This window comes from Sus scrofa, chromosome 14 (assembly GCF_054392235.1).
Source record: "Sus scrofa isolate SSC_HxYL_T2T_F1_AM1 chromosome 14, Sscrofa_HxYL_maternal_Yorkshire_Landrace_v2.0, whole genome shotgun sequence".
Lineage (NCBI taxonomy): Eukaryota > Metazoa > Chordata > Mammalia > Artiodactyla > Suidae > Sus > Sus scrofa.
This window is the reverse complement of record NC_139396.1, coordinates 72,613,057-72,631,872: the sequence shown is the minus strand read 5'-3', so window position 1 is coordinate 72,631,872 and position 18,816 is coordinate 72,613,057. Positions and strand designations below refer to the sequence as shown.

Sequence of the window (18,816 nt, the reverse complement as noted above, 5' to 3'; positions counted from 1 at the left end):
TGTGCCACTTCTGCCCACCCTCCCTGGGTGCTGTCTCTTCCTCCTTTCTCCCCTTCCTTCTCATTGTTGGAGGGGCAGTTCCGGTCTGCCCCCAGCATGCCTTGTGAGTGGCACTGTCGGCAGGGCCCTCGCAATCCTATCCAGGCCACTGCCAATTATGCCAACGCTCACCCTTGGCAGCAGATGGACAGGGCTTCTCTGAGAGTCACATACAGCCCCCCAGTAGATCTCTGGATTAAGCAACCTTGCTGTGGGGACCCCGTGTATGTGCACATGACCACGGAGCAGAAGAGCACAGCAAGTGATGCTGGGGTAGGCCCACAGGAAGGGGGCCCCTGGCAATGTGCATGCCCGGCCTATGGCCCCTCAGGGTGGACTTCCACTGGGTGCCTGGCTCAGACCTCGACACCTTTGATGGCTCTCCTTGGTTGCTGGACTGATTCTTGGCCTAGCTGAGCAATTACATGTCCTTCTGCTTCGAGCGCTACCAGGACGACCTCAGCTGAGTCTGTGAGGTCCTCAGGCATCTGATGGGTCACGCCCAGGCGTGGGCAGCCCCTTACCTGGATGGGAACCTACCCTGCATGACAACTATAAGCTGTTTTGCCAGGATCTTGAGGAAGTCATTCAGGACCCAAACAACTTTGTTGAGTACCATGCTGCAGGATCCTGCTCTCTGCCTCTGGCCCCACAGCTGCCTGTGTTGAGAGAGTACTTATCTAGGTTTTCAGAGGCCCTGGCATTCAACATGGATGCTTCTATCCTGGCCGCTCTGGCCAGCCCTGCTATTTCTAGCTCCAGCACCACATCCAGAAATGCTCACTCTGAGCAGCAGCTGGCCACAGAGAGCAACCCTGGGCCTGTGGTTCCTCCCACCTCATCTGGTTCTGCACCCAGTACTGATCCTGGCCCTGTGGATCCAGCATCCTTCCAGCCAGGGAAGGAAGCTCCCAGACCGGTCCCTGTACTTACAGAATCTGCCAAACACTCTGCTCAGAAACCAGGTCCCACTCACCCGGGAGATCCAGAACCCTGGAAAACAGAGGGAGAGCAGTAGGCATCTTAAGGCACCTCACAGTGGGCAGCGGACACCCCAAAGACCCCAGGAGAGCTGGTGTTTTCTTCCACACCCCAAACCACAGCCCTGGATTCTGAGCATGGCCCAGAATCCATCATGATAAAGGTGCATCCATCATGATAAAGTGGCCTGCATGACCAAGGAGTCCCACAGTCCCCTGTTAGTTTGGAGTGGCATTGCCAGATGCCACTAGACATAGCATAGCAGGTTGCCCTGGACACTTGCCCCACTGCCGGGCCAAGATGCATTTTTTGGGGGTCTTCCCTGTCTGAGCACAAACAGCTTCTTGACACCCCTTCCCCTAGACACTGGAGGACACTAGCCTCTGCCATGTGCCCGTGTCCCCCAACTCCCCCAGGCCCAGAGACTGCCTCCCCACACCTTGTTGGGGAGTGCCATCTCACCTGGCCTGTTCCCAGTAGTTGGACAGAGTTCCCCAGGTCAGTCCCTATCAGATGGGTTTACTGTCCTTGTAACTACCACTGCCCACCCCCCAGACCCACCTCCTTCAGTGCTGGCTGGGACTGGGTCTGCCATGCCAGTTCTTTTGGATCTAATTTCTGTATGGTGCTTACTTCGATCCCTTTCCTTGTTTACTTCGATCCCACTCTTTGCTCCTTGTGATCTCTGTCCTCTGGGCTGGAAGTTAAGGACAGCTGATGGAGGAAGCAGCTCCTTTCACTATTTAACATGGGTGGGATGGTGTCTTGGCAGAGAAGGATGCTTCCCTCTGGGCTTAGCAGCAGCCCTGGCCCCTGGGAAAGCACCAGTGTTGGGAGGGTGGGAGGGCTCCCTTCCAAGCATTTATCCCTGTGTGTTAACATCTCCTCACACCTCGGGACCTTTGCCCAGAATTTCCTCCCCTCACTTCCACTCTTGCTTGTTGTCGCTTCAGCACTTACACCCCAACATTGCACCGATGTGTGTCTCTGGGGAGACTGAACCACAGGGCACAGGCTCCATCTCAGTCAGCCTTGTGTCCTGATACACAGTTGGTGCTCATTAAACATGTTGGATGCATGGCTAAGCCTAAAGTGTTTTCTGTGGTGGCTGCTGACAGCAGAGTACTTGTCCATCAGCAGGAACACCCAGTCCACCTGGCAGGTGTGGTTCTTTATGAGAGCATTGCAGAATCTGCTTGAAGGGATCGGGGCTGAGTAGGTGGAGTGAAAGGCTTGGTGGGAGGGCTGTGGCCTTGGGAACTGACTTCTGGGCTGACTTGTGAGGCCCCAGGGCAGGGGTGTTATGAAGGGCCTATTCTACAGATAGCCGACCTGAGGCTCCCTCCAGCTGAGGCCACCAGGACTGGCAGAGTACACCTGCTCAGAGAGTGGTCAGGCAAGCATTCCAGGTCCTTTTGGATTTTACAGTTGTGGAAACAAAACAACACCTTCTTGGAAAGTAGAGAAGAAAAATAAGTGGAAAACATGGACTGCAGCTGAAAAGCCATTTTAGGAAAGACAGTAATAAATATATGGTTTAATAAAAAAACCTTGGAGTTCCCGTCGTGGCTTAGCAGTTAACGAATCTGATTAGCATCCATGAGGATGCAGGTTCAATCCCTGGCCTTGCTCAGTGGGTTAAGGATCTGGCATTGCCATGAACTGTGATGTCAGTTGCAGACATGGCTTGGATCCTGTGTTGCTGTGGCTGTGGTATAGGCCAACAGCTACAGCTCTGATTCGACCCCTAGCCTGGGAACCTACATATGCCATGGGTGTGGCCCTAAAAAGCAAAAAACAAAAACAAAAACAAAAAAACCCCCAAAAAACCCCAACAAACCTTATGTAGGATTTCCTGCTATGGAAGAATCCTAGTAGCAGCTTGGGTGGCTGCAGAGGCGTCAGTTTGATCCCCTGCCCAGTGCAGTGGGTTAAGGATCTGAGGTTGCTGCAGCTACAGCTGCAGCTAACATTCAGTCCCTAGCCTAGGAACTTCCACATGCCACTGGTGCAGCCGTAAGTAAATTAAAAAAAAACTTGGAGTTCCCATCGTGGCTCAGTGGTTAACGAATCCGACTAGGAACTGTGAGGTTTCGGTTTCTATCCCTGGCCTCGCTCAGTGGGTTAAGGATCCGGCGTTGCTGTGAGCTGTGGTGTAGGTTGCAGAACTCAGCTTGGATCCCGCCTTGCTGTGGCTGTGGTGTAGGCCAGCGGCTACAGCTCCAATCAGACCCCTAGCCTGAGAACCTCCATTTGCCATGGGTATAGCACCAGAAAAGACAAAAAAAAAAAAAAAAAAAAACCCTTTAACTAAAAGAGACATTGTTGGGATTATTTCACTTAGTAAATAGCTTGAGGAGGCTCTAGTTTATGTTTCCATTTGTGAGGTTTTGTTGGGTTTTTTTTTTTTCTTTTTAGGGCCGCACCCATGACATATGGAGGTTCCTAGGCTAGGAGGTCTAGTCCCAGCTGCACCTGCCAGCCTACACCACAGCCACAGCAACACCAGATCTGAGATGCGTCTTCAACCTACACTACGAGCTTATGGCAACGCCAGATCCTCAACCCACTGAGTGAGACCAGGGATCAAACCCTTAACCTCATGGTTCCTAGTTGGATTTGTTTCTGCTGCACCATGATGGGAACTCCATTTGTGAGTTATTTTAAGGCACAGTTTGCAAGTAAAACAGCTGGACGCTGATACAGCCCTCAGAGTGAGGCAAGCTGACAGGGAACCTGTGCAGTCTTAGTGAGGTCGGATGTGAGAAACCTGGGTGTTCAGCCCAGCGCCCCATCCACTGCTCCCCCCCTGCTGTTGGGCAGGTGCAGGGTAGACTGCTTCCCCTTCCCAGTCACTGCAGGCCTGGCCGGCGTGTGGGTCTGGTGTCATTGGCCGTGTCCCGGGGCCCTCACTTGAGCTGGCCGTAGAGCCTAGAGCTGTGTCTGGGGCAGATGGCCCAGTTGGTACCCTCTACACAGGCTACCTCTCCCATCTCCTCTCAGTGGATCCTCTGACCCTCTGGTCTTCTTGGGGGCCTTCACTCCGTCAGGCTCCAGGTAGCTCCTATGGGCTTGGGCTGTGGTCTGCCTTAACTGACCTCTCCTGAGGGCCAGCTCTGCTGAGACAGGCTGGGGGATTTGCGGAGGGACCAGATGTCCATGGAAAACAGGTTCCATTGTTGGGCCCATCTCATGGGAGAGGGCAGGCCTCAGTGGCCAGGACAAGACCACAATTCATGGAGTCAGGAAGGGATGAGAGGGCTTTGATCTGGTCTTCCAGACAGGCAGCGCCTACAGTGCCACAAAGTAACTGCTCTGTCTGTAGCTGGTGCTGTGCCCTGCCTTTGGGGAGATGTGATGACCAGCTACTTTCCCCTTGCAGGGGAGGAGGAACACAGAGGGCTGGTGGAGTGGGCTTGAGTGTATGGCCTGCCTTCCAGACAGCCGGGTCTGCCCTTCACTTCCCTTGGAAATTCCCAGGGGTTCTGTGTCCTAAAGACAGGATGCGATATGCATTCTGGGAGGTTCCTAAAGCACCGTCTCCAAAGGAAATTCTAACATGGGCATGATGTCCTGTGAGATACAGGACACTTTTAAAGCTGGAGTAATGAGAAGACCTGGAAATTGGTGTGCACGGACAAGCAGAGAACATGGGAATGAAGACAAGTTGTTTGTAAAAGGGGTTTGGTTCAAACTGACAGCACTGTTTCCAATTAATAGGCTAAAGTGGATCATTCACTGAAAGGACTTGTAACAAGAAGTTCCCCTTGTGGCCCGGTAGAAACAAATCTGGCTAGTGTCCATGAGGATGCAGGTTCAATCCCTGGCCTCGCTCAGTGGGTCAGGGATCCGGCATTGCCGTAAGCTGTGGTATAGGTGGCAGGTGTGGCTTGGATCCCCTGTGGCTGTGGCACAGGCCGGCAGCTGTAGCTGTGATTCAACCTCTAGCCTGGGAACTTCCCATATGCTGCAGGTGCAGCCCTAAAAAGCAAAAAAAAAAAAAAAAAAAAAAGAAAGAAAGAAAGAAAAGGACTTGGAACAATTGGTTGATCACTTGCCTTACTCTGTACCAGCCTTGCTCCAGGTGGATTGAAGATTTAACATGAAAAAGTCACAAAAGTACCTGTGGAGAGATGGGGCTATTTTTTTACTGTGATTCCAGCACTTGAGGCCTTCTAGGTGTCTGAGCTGAGGGAGGTGTGAAGGCATCAAGCACTGCAGTTCGTCCTGAGGCTTCTGGGCACATTCTGGCCATTGGCCAGTGCAAATGGCTGCTGCCGGCTTCATGGTATCAGTGACCCCTGAGCTGTGGACATAGCTGGTCCTCACAAGGTGGTGGGAGGGCTGAATGCCAACATGTGGTGCAGGGGTCAGAGCCGCAGTCACTGCCTCTTTAACTGCCCCCTAGTCACCCAGTGAGGAGCTGTGTGGGTCAACGTGGCTGCATTGTGCTGCAGGAACAAAACCTCCACGTCTCAGCCTCTTGTCTCTCGAGGTTCCTCAGGCTGAGCGGGAACTCTGCTAGACAGAGGAAGACCACCATGAACCACGAGTGGTGCACATCACTACCCTTCCCTTCTGGAGATGATGGCTGGCAAAGGTGGTTCCAGCATTGGGAGAGCCAGTGACCACTCAGCAGGACTCAGCTTGAAGCCACCGGGTGGTGGGGTAGGGGGCATTGGTGCCCAGGAGAGATGCTTTACGTGACAGCGTGTTTCCTCCTGGTCCTTGAGCCTGCAGGTATGGGCAGGATCTGCTCCTCCTGAGGCCTTTGAGCGTGTGCATCTGTCTCCTCCCCATGCCCCCGACAGTCATCCTGTTTGTCTTTGTCCTCATTCCTTACCAGGATACCAGTCCTCTTGGGTCAGGGCCCACCTGCATGACCTCATTTAACTTTGTTCACCTCTGTAAAGGCTCTGTCTCCAAACATAATCTGGTGCTGGGGGAGAACTTCAACGTGCTGATCTGGGAGGAGACCCCTTAGCCCAAAATCAGGCCCAAGGTGGGTTTCTTTGTTTCCCCTCTCTGCCATCCTGGCCAGTGCTGTCGTGAGCATTTCCAGGCAGCACCTTCAGGGCTACGACCCCTGCCCTCCCCCGAAGCCCTAACTACACACGTGTGCACAGACTTCACGGCCCGTGTGAAGGCAGTTTACCTTTGGATACATTATTTGAGTGTTTGTGAACTCCCCACTCCAAGTGGCCTCTGCCGTGGGAGCAGCCACATGGACCTGCCATGTTGGCCCCTTCAGAGCAAGCTCACCACCACATCCTTAGGGCCCCTCTCTGAGCAGGACCACATTCCCCAGTGTTTACGGGGTACTGGCCCTGTTCCATGCCCTGGTGAGTGTCGTCTGAGCACTATTAGCTGCACTGAGCACTGGCCTTTCTTGGCCAGACCTCCTGGCAGAAGTGGGTCCCAGAGGCTGGCACTGGCGCCCGGGAATGGTCACGCTTCCTGTGAGACGCAGAGCCTTTCCGCACGTTCACCAGGAACAAACAGGCAGGCGGCCCTTTGCTGGCTGGGATCCCACCCCTGCCCGTAAGTGCCAGGCAGGATGGCTGAAAACGCCCAAGTAGGCTTCCTTCCTGCCATCTGTAGGCTCCTTGGACCCAGCAGCCGCTTGCCCTAGTGTTTCCTCTCATCTTGGCAAGGACGGCCTGTCCCCCAGCCCCAAGGAGTCCGATTTGCAACTCATTGCCCACAGAGCCCCTCATACCTCATGCACTCCAGATGCGAGGCTCAGAAGGCAGACAGCTGCTGCCCTGGCCCAGCCACCAATGGGAGAGCAGAGCAGAGCACCCAGCAGGGATGCCTGGAGAGGGTCCTGCCCAGCTCACTCTACCCAGGCACCATCACACCGCCTGGGCCTTGACCCCAGCCAAGGATCCTGGTCCCAGGGCTGTGGCTATGACGTGGCCTTTGCTGCTTTCTTCCCCTAGTACAGGCCTCACAGCCCCCTGGGGGCTTCCCATGAGTTACTGGCAGCCCTTGGAGAGCCTGGATACTGCCCCAGGGAGGTGAGGCCATTGCCCATGGCCTGCTGAGGTAGTGGACCCTGCTGGAAGGGGCAGTGACTGAGCTTAGCAGGAGCAAGTGACCTTCTTTTGGATGGAACAAGAGACTTGGGCCCAGGTCATGGGTGCCGTCCTCCTCGGGGCCTCGCGCAGTGCTCAGTCCACCACTGAAACCCGTGCTCACTGCCATCCCTGAGTTTGCTTTGCAGGCTCACTGGCTCACAGGGGATGCCCTGCCCACGAGGGCTTGGGGTAGTTGCTGTTCTCTGGCTTGGGCTCCTTCCAGCTGGCTCATGAGTTTTCCCCGTGTACCTGCAGAGCAGCCAGCACCACCATGGCCACCAGCTGGGCTCCTGGGGAACTCTGCCTGGGCCTGGCCACTGGTCCTCAGGGTAAGGACTGCTGTGGTGTTCACAACTTCACCTCGCCCCTCCCCACACACTTAAATTGCAGGAGGTGGAATGGCGGGGCTGGGGCACTCACTGCCTGGGTAGCCCTGCAAGGGTGGTGCCAGCCCCGCCTCTCACTGGGCACTGAAGCCCGGAGCACACGGCTGCTTGTGGCTCCATCTCCCCTGTCCCCTCACCGTCTCCCACACCACCACCACCCAGGCCAGGGAGCCACATCCCTGGAACCTCTCCCCAGGATCTGCATCTTTGAAGCCATGGATACTGACAGAGGATTCAGTGAATCCAAGGTCGCCAGCCGGGCGTTGACAGATGCCCGGCCACGATACTATTTCTGATTTAATAAGCGAATGGGAGGCTGGCCCTTGGTAATAATTAGGGCTAATTACTGAGGAGGTGTTGACAGATGGGCTGAGAGGAAACAAACTACCTTTATCCCGGGGCTTAGAGTCAGATTACCGGGTGCTATCTGTCCCTCACAAAGGAGACGCTTCAATCACTCACCGAGGCTTCAAAGGGGAAGGGGCCTGACAATGCGCGGGCTTGGACTGGGCTATGAAGTGCGCCTTTGACTCTGCAGGGCCACTCAGAGCCCCACTCCAGAAACAGTTCCTTTGTGAAGTTTGAGTTCCAGGGCAAACGTGCTGCCCGCACTGTGCTCGGGGCCGGGGAGGGGGGGCCTGGCTGGGCCCAGGAGGGCAGGGAGGTGCTGCATGTTTTTCTTGGCTGTGGCCCGGGGGTGTGTGCACGGTTCTGTGGCCTGAGCCGCAGGTAACAGGATAGGGATCTCATTCTCCTGAAGGCTGTCCTTCCCATCTCACCTGGGACATAGCCACAGGCGGGTTTGGCCTCTGATGGGAGTGGAGGGGACACGTGTGTCCTTGACCTTATTTATGCCAGACCGCTCCTGGGGGCCTGGGTGTCACTCGCTGAGCTGCCCCCATCCAGTGAGCCAGTGCCACGGACAGGGCCTCAGTGATGAGAGGGTGGGCCTGGAGGGTCATATTCTGTTCGCTGGCTGGTTGCTGATGTGCTGTGTGCACCTGCTAACTCCCTTGGGTTTCTCTGCTTTTCAGAGACAGAAGGCTTCCCAGTGACCTGGCCTGGACTGTAGTGTATCTTCCCAGGCCCAGGTCTGGGATTCGGGCCTTGCTGTGGTCTGTCCTGCTCAGGACGGCCTGCCCAGGGGTGGCCTGGGAGGTGCAGAGGGAATGAGTCTCAGTTCCTCCTGGCCTGGAGGACCAGCCAGCTCAGAAGCTTCCCGCTAGAGTGAGCAACAGTGCTGGGCAGCCCTCTTCCTGGCTGCTGCTCTGCTTCTGGGAGTAAAATGAGCATGAAGACGATAAAAGTTATCAGTAATGGCTTAGCAGAGTACTGACTACCATGTTTTGGGGCACTATTGATAGATTTAAATCTACTTATGTTAGGGCAAAAATAGGATGATGAATAGGAGAAGCACTTAATTAACCTTAAATCTATTTTTCAGGGTGTTTTTTTTTTTTTTTACTTATTTTTAAACTCAATGAATTTTATTACATTTATAATTGTATAGCAATCATCATGACCCAGTTTTACAGCATTTCCATCTCAAACCCCCAGCCCATCCCTTCCCCTCTCAACCTGTCTCCTTTGGAAACCATCAGTTTTTCAAAGTCTGTGAGTCACTGTTACGCAAAGAAGTTCATTGTATCCTTTTTTTAGACACTAAATCTGTTTAAAGTCACCTTAACTGGAATTACAAATTGAATCTAAAGCCAGAAGAATCTAGTCAGGAAACTGGATTTTCATAATACCTTAGTGGTAAATCGAATACCATTAACTGTACAGTCGAGAAAAAGCCTTCCTGCTACAGTGAAGCCTTTTTTTTTTTTTTTTTTTTTACAGTGAGGCTTTTTTTGTCCAATATATTTTTTATTTGAAGAAGAGCCTCCCAGAAATGGCCAAGAGGGCAATGGCCAGTGTGTGGTCTCGTGCACAAAAAGTGCCTGAGCCAACGCCCCTCATACAGGCAGGGCATGAGGGTGGCGCAGTCAGCACAGTGGTGAACAGTGCTGGTCGCTGTTACTGCCCCAAGCCCATAGTTTATTCGGATTTCCTGTTTTCCCTCCTGTCCTTTTATAGGACACCATCAGGGATGACGTGACATGTAGTCTGGTCTCTCAGACACTCCTTGTTTACGACCCTCAGCTGGGATTTGTCACAAATTTTTCTTGTGATTAGACTGGTATTTGGGTTTCTAGAGCAAGACCTTGATCGCCGGGCCAGTAGCAGGGCAGGAGCTCCCCTTTTCCAGTCTGCCTCTAGGCATGTGCTCATCTGTGCCAGGAGTTCTGCGCCCCCACCTTTGGTCACAGCACCTCCATACAGTGTTGGAAATTCTGCTCAGATTTGTCAGCTCTTCCCATGTGTTTATTTTTTCAGTCTTTTTTCTTTTCTTTTCTTTTGCTTTTTAGGGCTGCACTCACAGCATATAGAAGTTCACAGGCTAGGGGACGAATCAGAGCTGCAGCTGCCAGCCTACACCACAGCCACATCAACACCAGATCTGAACTGAGTCTGAGACCTATACCACAGCTCACGGAGGCCAGGGATCGAACCTGGATCCTCATGGATACTAGTCCGATTTGTTTCCACTGTGCCACAAGGGGAACTCCTCTTCAGTCCTTTCTTATGTCACTGGACTCGTGGGTATCTGTCATGATCCCGATTATTGTGACATGTACTTACAGGGGCTCTCAGGCTATGTCCAGAAACTGCTCCACTGTCTCAGAGCCTACCTCTCGTTGCCCCTCAGTCATCAGCCTACCCTGACCCCAGATCCCTGACCTCTGGAACCTCCAGTCATACTGTTTGCCTGGCACCCTCCCTCTTCTAGAATGCCATGTGAATAGGGCATTGCAGTCTGTGGCCTCTTACTCCTTTTAATTCTCCAGGGATTTGTCCATGCTGTTGCATTTATCAATATTTTGTTCCTTTTTTATTGCTCAAGAGTTGGTGGCCATTTGGGTTTTTTCACATTTGGGCAACATTCTGAATAGAACAGAGCAGTCAGGTGTAGGCTTTTGTTTGCATGTACGTTTTTGCTTCTCTAGAATAAATATCTGGAGGTAGGGTTGCTGGGGTGTGATACACACATGATCTATTTCCAGTTCTAGGAAATTGCAGGCTGTGTCCAGGGCACTTGTGTAGCTTGCAACCCCACCAGCAATGGGAGGGTACCAAGGCTTCACATCGCACCAGCACTTGTTTCCCTCAGGTTTCTGCCTGCCCTATTTGAGCCCTGGGGTGTTAATTGAATTAGTTTAGCATCCCTGAGGGCTAAGAATGCTGCATGTGTTATGCTTATTTGCTGTCTGTGTATCTTACAGGTGAAGCATCTCTTCGGACCTTCTATGCATTTCTTAGCTGCGTTGTGTGTATAGTTGTCATTGAGTTAGGTGAAGATTTTTGTGTGTGTGTTTTTTTTTAGGGCTATACCCATGGCATATGAAAGTTCCCAGGCCAGAGTTCCAATCGGAGCTCTAGCCACCGGCCTATACCACAACCACAACAATGCTGGACCCGAGCCACATCTGCGACCTACACCACAGCTCACAGCAATGTCAGATCCTTAACCCACTGAGTGAGGCCAGGGATCTAACTCAAGTCATGGACACTAGTTGTGTTCGTTACTGCTGAGCCACAACAGGAACTCCGGTGAAGATATTGACCTAACATAAAGTGCACATATTTAAAATGAATAAGTGATAAGTTCCAACACCTGTGTAAGCATCCCCACATTCAGTCAGGCACGGACCCGCTGCCCTTAGGAAATGCTTAGGGCTCCCCCACCTTCCTAATGTTGCTCCCCTCCCGTCACCACCCACCCCAGGTGCTACTCATTTGGTTTTTGTTGCCACCGGGTAGTTTGCATTTTGTAGAATTTTATGTAAGTAGAATCATGGTATTTGCTCTTTTTTTCTGTCTGCTTTTATTGGACATAATAATTTTGAGATTGATTCACGAGGAGGCCGGGTTGGTACTTGTGCCTCTGTATTGTTGAATGTGAGTAAACCTCTATTTGTTCATCCTTTTTTTTTTTTTTTTTCTGTTTGACCATGCCCGAGGCATGTGGAAGTTCCTGGCCAGGGATCAAGCCTTTGACACAGCAGCAAAGCTAGATCCTTAACCCACTGTGCCTCAGGGAACTCCCTGTTTATCCTTGATGGATGTTTGCATTGCTCTCAGTTTGGGGCTTTTTAAAAAAGAAACATCCAAACTTTATTCCAGGGTGATTGTAGCACATTGGAGAGATTCTGTTCCATCACATGCTTCCCACTCTCATAGTGTACATGTGCCTGTGGTTTTCATTTGCATTTCACTAAGGACCAGAGCTGTTGAGTGTGTTTCCATGTCCTTATTTGCCATTTGCATATCTTCTTAGGTGAAGTATTTGTTCACATCTTTTGCCCACTTCTAATTTTTTTTCTTTTTTTTTTTTTTGTCTTTTGTCTTTTTTGTTGTTGTTGCTGTTGTTGTTGTTGCTATTTCTTGGGCCGCTCCCGCGGCATATGGAGGTTCCCAGGCTAGGGGTTGAATCGGAGCTGTAGCCACCGGCCTACGCCAGAGCCACAGCAACGCGGGATCCGAGCCGCGTCTGCAACCTACACCACAGCTCACGGCAACGCCGGATCGTTAACCCACTGAGCAAGGGCAGGGACCGAACCCGCAACCTCATGGTTCCTAGTCGGATTCGTTAACCACTGCGCCACGACGGGAACTCCTAATTTTTTTTTTAATTTTAATTTTTTTTTTTAAATTTTTTTTTCAGGAGTTCCATTTGTGGCACAGCAGAAACGAATCCAGCTAGAAACCATGAGGTTGCGGGTTTGATGCCTGACCTCACTCAGTGGGTTAAGGATCTGTCATTGCCATGTGCTGTGGCGTAGGTCACAGACACAGCTCAGATCCTGCATTGCTGTGGCTGTAGGCTGGGGACTACAGCTCCGATTAGGCCCCTAGCCTGGGAACCTCCATATGCTGCAGGGTGTGGCCCTGAAAAGACAAAAAAGACAAAAACAAACAAATAAATAAATAAATGTTTTTCATAGGTTTTAATTTTTTTTCCATTATACCTGGTTTGCAGTGTTCTGTCAATTTTCTACTATACAGCAAGGCGACCCAGTCACCCATACCTGTATACATGCTTTTTATCACATTGTCTTGCTCCATAAGTGACTAGATAGAGTTCCCAGCGCTATACAGCAGGATCTCATTGCTTATCCGTTCCAAAGGCAGTAGTTTGCATCTATTAACCATAAATTCCCACCCCATCCCACTCCCTCCCTCTCCCCCTTGGCAACCACCAGACTCCTCCAAGTCCATGAATTTCTTTTCTTTTCTTTTTTGTCTTTTGGGGCCACACTCGTGGCATATGGAAGTTCCCAGGCTGGGGTCCTTTGGTGCTGTAGCTGACGGCCTACGGCCACAGCCACAGCAATGTGGGATCTGAGCCACATCTGTGACCGACACCACAGCTCACAGCAACATCAGATCCTTAACTGACTGAGAGAGGCCAGGGATCGAACCCACGTCCTCATGGATGCTAGTCGGGTTTGTTAACCGATGAGCCACAACGGGAACTCCCATAATTTTCTTTGCTGTGGAAAGGTTCATTTGTGCCATATATTAGATTCCAGATATAAGTGGTATCATATGGTATTTATCTTTTTTTTTTTTTTTTTTTGTCTTTTTTTTTTTGTCTTTGGGCCGCTCCCGCGGCATATGGAGGTTCCCAGGCTAGGGGTCCAATCAGAGCTGTAGCCACTGGCCTACGCCAGAGCCACAGCAACGCGGGATCCGAGCCGCGTCTGCAACCTACACCACAGCTCACGGCAACGCCGGATTGTCAACCCACTGAGCAAGGGCAGGGACCAAACCCGCAACCTCATGTTTCCTAGTCGGGTTCGTTAACCACTGCGCCACGACGGGAACTCCTCTTTCTCTTTCTGACTTATTTCCCTTGGTATGAGAGTCTCTAGTTCCATCCATGTTGCTGCAGGTGGCATTATTTTGTTCTTTTTTATGCCTGAGTAGTATTCCATTGTGTATATATACCACATCTTCTTAATCCATTCATCTATCAAAGGAACTTTAGGTTGTTTCCATGTCTTGGCTATTGTGAATAGTGCTGCAGTGAATATACGGTGTATATGTGTCTTTTTCAAGGAAAGTTTTGTCTGGATATATGCCCAAGAATGGGATTGCTGGGTCACATGGTAGTTCTATAGTTTTCTAAGGTGCCTCCATACTGTTTTCCATAGTGGTTGTGCCAATTTACATTCCCACCAACAGTACAGGAGGGTTCCCTTTTCTCCACACCCTCTCCAGCATTTGTTATTTGTGGACTTATTAATGATGGCTGTTTTGACTGGTGTGAGGTGGTACCTCATAGTAGTTTTGATTTGCATTTTCTTTTTGAGTTTTTTTTCTTTTTGATCATGCCCATGGCATGCAAAAGTTCCCGGGCCAGGGATCAATCCTGAGACACAGCAGTGACCAGAGCCACATCAGTGACAACACCAGATTCTTAACCTTGTGTGCCACAAGGCAACTCCTTGCCCACTAATTTTTTAAATCTTTTTTTTTTATTTACTTACTTTGTTTTCCTAGTGAATTTTGATGGTTATTTATGTATTCTGTATACATGATTTGCAAATGTAGCTTGTCTTTTCATTTTCTTTTTTTTTTTCTCTTTATGGCTGCACCTGTAGCATATGGAAGTTCCCGGGCGAGGGACCTATGCCACAGCCACAGCAGCACTGAATCTGAGCCGCATCTGAGAACTATACCAGTCACAGCAATGCTAATACTGGAACCCTTTTTATTTTTTTCTTTCTTTTTTTGTCTTTTCTAGGACCACACCTGTGGCATATATAAGTTCCCAGGCTAGGGGTCTAATTGGAGCCATAGCTGCCAGCCTATGCTACAGCCACAGCAACGCGGGATCTGAGCTGCATTTTCGACCTACACCACAGCTCACAGCAACGCTGGATCCTTAATCCACTGAGAGAGGCCTGGGATCAAACCCTCAACCTCATAGTTCCTAGTCAGATTCGTTAACCACTGAGCCACGATGGTAACTCAGCTAATGCTGGATTCTTAACCCACCTTAACTGAGCTAGGCTAGGGATCGAACCCACATTCTCATGGAGACTATGTCAGGTCCTTAACCTGCTGAGTCACAACAGGAACTCCTCTTTTTCTTAATACTATCTTTCAAAGAGCAAAAGTTTCTAATTTAATTTCCAAGATTATTAATTAAACATCTCTACATATGTTTATTGGGCATTTCTGTTTCCAGTGAAATGCCTGCTCAGCTCTCTTGTTCATTTTCCATTTGGTTTTTGCTCCTTTATTGTACTGATCCATGCTCTTTATCGATTCTGACATAAGCTCAGTATGGATTCAGCTTCCTCCCCACCCCCCAGCCTGCTTTTGTATATTAACCTTCAGAGAAGAGTTCCAAGTGTGGCATAACTATTACTTGTGTGCGGCTCATCTGTGCCACACTTGCTTTACTTCTCTCCCTGCATACTTGTATATAGATAGACAGATATTGAGGGCTCTTTTTTCCCTGAAACATTTGAAAATAGATTGTGGACATAACATTTCACCCCTAAAATACTGTAGCCTAGAAATAAGGACCCCCTTCTACATAAAATATCATTGTTTTTCCCAAGAGAAATTTTAATACTAATTCTATATTATCTGTAGCCTGTATTCAGATTTCCCCAGTTGCTCCAGAACTGTCCTTTGTAGCCCCCTGTTTTTGGTTTTTGGGGGTTATTTTGGCTGACCCGCAGTATATGGAGTTCCTAGGCCAGGGATCAGACCCAAGCCGCAATTGCGACCTAGCTGCAGCCATGGCAACGCTGGATCCTTAACCCACTGTGCCAGGCCAGGGATGGAACCTGCATTCCAGCACTCCCAGGATGCCATCAATCCCTTTGTGCCACAGTGGGACTCCTGTGGGCCCCCCCGCCCCTGTTTTTGGATCCAGGATTGAATTTCTGTCCAGACGTTTCGTTTAGTCATGACTATTTAGTCTCTTCATTAAGAAGAGAAACCTGCTTTTGTCCTTGCTGTTTCTTGAGACCTTTGAGTTTTTGATGAGTCTGAACCAGCCGTCCTGTCCAGGGCCCCCTGGTGGACGTGTCTGGCGATTCTCGAATGTTGCTGGACCGCGTGTTTTCTTGCGTCACCTTGGGAGATGAGTGATGTCGTCTGTTTACTGTTGGTGGCCAGCTTCACGGTGAAGATGGTGATAACCAGCCATCTCCTTTGTGAAGGAATGTTTCCCCAGATTTGCAAATGACCTGCAGAGCAAGGCCCTGGTGCAGTGCAGCTCCCTGCTGCACTATAGCCTTTCACCATCGAGCCTTCTCCAGAGCCAAGAGGTGATGCTCCTCATGTCTTGCTCTCTGCATGTACCTACAGCTCTGACTCTGCCTCTTCAAACCAAAGAAGCATCTGTTTCACAGACCAAGTGCTCTGCCCTGGGTCTGGTTCTCCACCTGTTTTTGGAGGCCCTTGCTCTTGTCCATGTCTCTTTGTCTCTTTTCATGGGTGTTGACTAGGAGGCCTGCACTTCTTGGGGCTTTTTCTGTGAATTCACTGAGGCTTGGGTTGAAGGGGCTCCTTCTGAGAGACATGTGCAGACTGTAGTTTGGGCCCTGCCCCTGTGGTGCTATGAGTTGAGAGCTAAAAGCTGAGGGTGCGTCCTGCCACCCGCCCCCACCCCCACCCCCCACACAGTTTTGTTTCTGGTTCAGCCCAACAGTGAGCTTGTAGCCCAAGGGTCTCATTTTTATAGGGGTGCTCCTTTGAGAGGCCTCTCCCTTGGAGGGCCCTAATCTTTGTCCTCCTTGGACCCAGAACTCCAGGTCACAGGGCAGAGGTGCCCTCAGGGCAGGGCCAGCAAAGTCCTCTAGCTTTGGCTTTTCTTAGTGTTTGACAGCTGAAGGTTCCAGAGTTTTTTTCTTCTGTGTCCTTTTTTTGTCTTTTTTTGTTTGTTTGTTTGTTTTTGGCTGTACCCCTGGCATATGGAAGTTCCTAAACTAGGGAGTGAACCCTAGCTGCAGCTTCGACTTACACCACAGCTTCAGCAACACCAAATCCTTTAACCCATTGCACTGGGCCAGGAATGAACCTGTGCCTCTGCAGTGACCTGAGCCACTGCAGTTGGATTCCTAACCCATTGCACTACAGCGGGAACTCTCCAGCTTTATTCTTACCAAGACAGTAAGAATGGTTTTGCTTTTCTATTTTGTCAGCACTTGTAGTTGTTTTGGGGAGAGGGCCAATCTGGGCCTCCATCCTGCAACATGGCACCTCCCTGACAGTGTAGCTGTGCATTGCTCAGGGCCTGGTGGGCTGCTGGGGTGTGGTCTGTGCCCTGGTCCAGCCGCATGTGGGAGTTGGGAGTCCTGTTTGGCACTTCAGCATTGCACCTGGCTTTCCTTGCACTGTCACACGCATGGCCAGGAGGCAGGACCTGGGGGGCGGGGGCAGGTGGGGGTGGTGGCAGCATCCATTGCCCCCCTGCTCTGCTTGCTTCTCTGTATCGTTGCTGATCTCCAGGCTTCCTCAGGGACCCACCTAGGACCTGTTGGTAGAACTCCCAAATGCCTGGAATGTAAAGTGGGGCCCCCGTGGTCTTTACGCACCAGCCCCTGCACCAGATTGCTGCCAGGACCTGGCTTCCTTGCTCAGGAGGGGTGACCTTGCATCCTGTGGGGGTGGGACCCATCCTGAAGGGTGGGTGCCGGGGCAGCCTGCCCCCTATGCTTCTCCCACTCAGGGTGTAAGGGTGTCAGGTCCCCCTCTGTGGGCACAAACCTGAGGCCTCAACTGCTGCTGAGGCTGACTTAGGGGGACCTGGCCATCGTTTGTCTGAGGGCCAGGCCAGGGGGCTCAGGGGCATTTGGAGCCACAGCAGAAAGGCTGTCAGGGTGGGGCAGATTGCTTTGGACTGTCTCCCTTCCTCATTGTTAAAGGAATGTGTCTTCAGGACCCAAAGCTGTGCTCTGTGTATTGAGTGTCAGGCCCCTCTGCCCTCTGGGGGGACAAGAGTGGCAAGGGAGTGAGGCCGCTGCAGGCGCTGCACCAGCTTTTGCAAGGGCTGCGCCTCCGCTCTGGGCAGCCCGGGGCCAGAAGATAGGATAATGTGATTATTCTCAATTAGACTAATAGAGAATAATTAGACGTCATAAATCAAGTCATCATGGGATATTGTCATGGGAAAACTATGTAGCTAGAATTAATTAGTTTTCAAATAAAGCATTTACTTTAATTGCTTGAAATGATGGAGACCTTAATTGCCGATGCTGCGTTTTGGCCAGAGCGTCTGGCTGTTGTAACAACGTGACGGGTTTGTTCCCTGCATCCTGGGGAAACAATGGAGGAGAACTTGATTTCATCACCTGGGATGAGCCTGGTGCTGGTGAGGTTCTGGAAACTCCCGTCAGGCTGCAGGCAGGTGGCAAAAGTGTGGGCTGGGCTCCTGGGGTGCTGCCCACGGCCACCATGCTGCCTGTGTGTGTGTGTGTGTGTGTGTGTGTGTGTGTGTGTGTGTGTGCGCGCGCGTGCGCACTTGCATGATCATTCACATACATCAGAACACTGTGAGAGTCTCTGCAGGGGTGGCCTGTCACTCTGAGGCCTGGACTTGTGAGGGGAATGCAGCCCCTGCCCTGGACTAGGGCCTCTGCTGGGCCACAGTGCTTTTGAGAGGGCTGCATTCTTGGGTTTCTCTGAATCTGGGTTCCTGCAGCTGATCTCCAGGGCAGGTGCAGCACAGGTGGGCAGTGGCTTCTGAGGGCCTCACAGCTGCTCCGAACCTGTCCTTCAGGGGCAACGGGTCAGGCAGCAGCGTGGGGCTGAGTTCCTCTGCTCCGGCAGGAGGACATCAAAAGCCAAAGCTGGAAGAGACTATTAGGCTGAAAACCCTAAAATGGAGAGACAGAGCAGAGACTTGGCCCTTGTAAAGTGTGTCACCAGGCCCCTCCTTCTCTTTGAAACCCTCTGATAGAGGCGCAATCTGGAGGCAGAGGCTGCTGGCAGTCTCCGCAGGAGGGTGACCATCACTGCAGTCAGACTTGTGGCCTGGCCCTGTGGTGCCTGCTCTGGGTCCTTGGGCTCTCAGGCCCAACCCTGCTTCCACAGCCCTCTCGTGGGCCAGGCCTGGTGGCCTGGGTGTGGTCGGACTCCCGCCAGTCTCGGCAGCCTGGTCCTTGCCTTCTGCATAGGCCCCCATGGTCTCCATCCTCTTGTCCCTGCCCGCCCTCTGCTCTTGGGGGCCTGCAAGTCTGCCTGCTGTGTCAGCAGTGCCA

At 51.4% G+C, this 18,816-nt stretch overlaps 2 protein-coding genes across 17 annotated transcripts in view; both read left to right on the top strand.

Moving 5' to 3' along the window:
- Positions 1 to 18,816, top strand: part of GNB1L (G protein subunit beta 1 like) — a 36,464-nt gene that overhangs the window by 1,876 nt on the left and 15,772 nt on the right. The gene's annotated exons all lie outside the window — the stretch shown is intronic.
- Positions 2 to 1,201, top strand: RTL10 (retrotransposon Gag like 10). Its single transcript, XM_084994142.1, is given in 3 exon segments — positions 2 to 301; positions 304 to 582; positions 585 to 1,201. Coding segments are annotated over 3 exon segments (957 nt in total). The 5' UTR covers positions 2 to 96; the 3' UTR covers positions 1,058 to 1,201.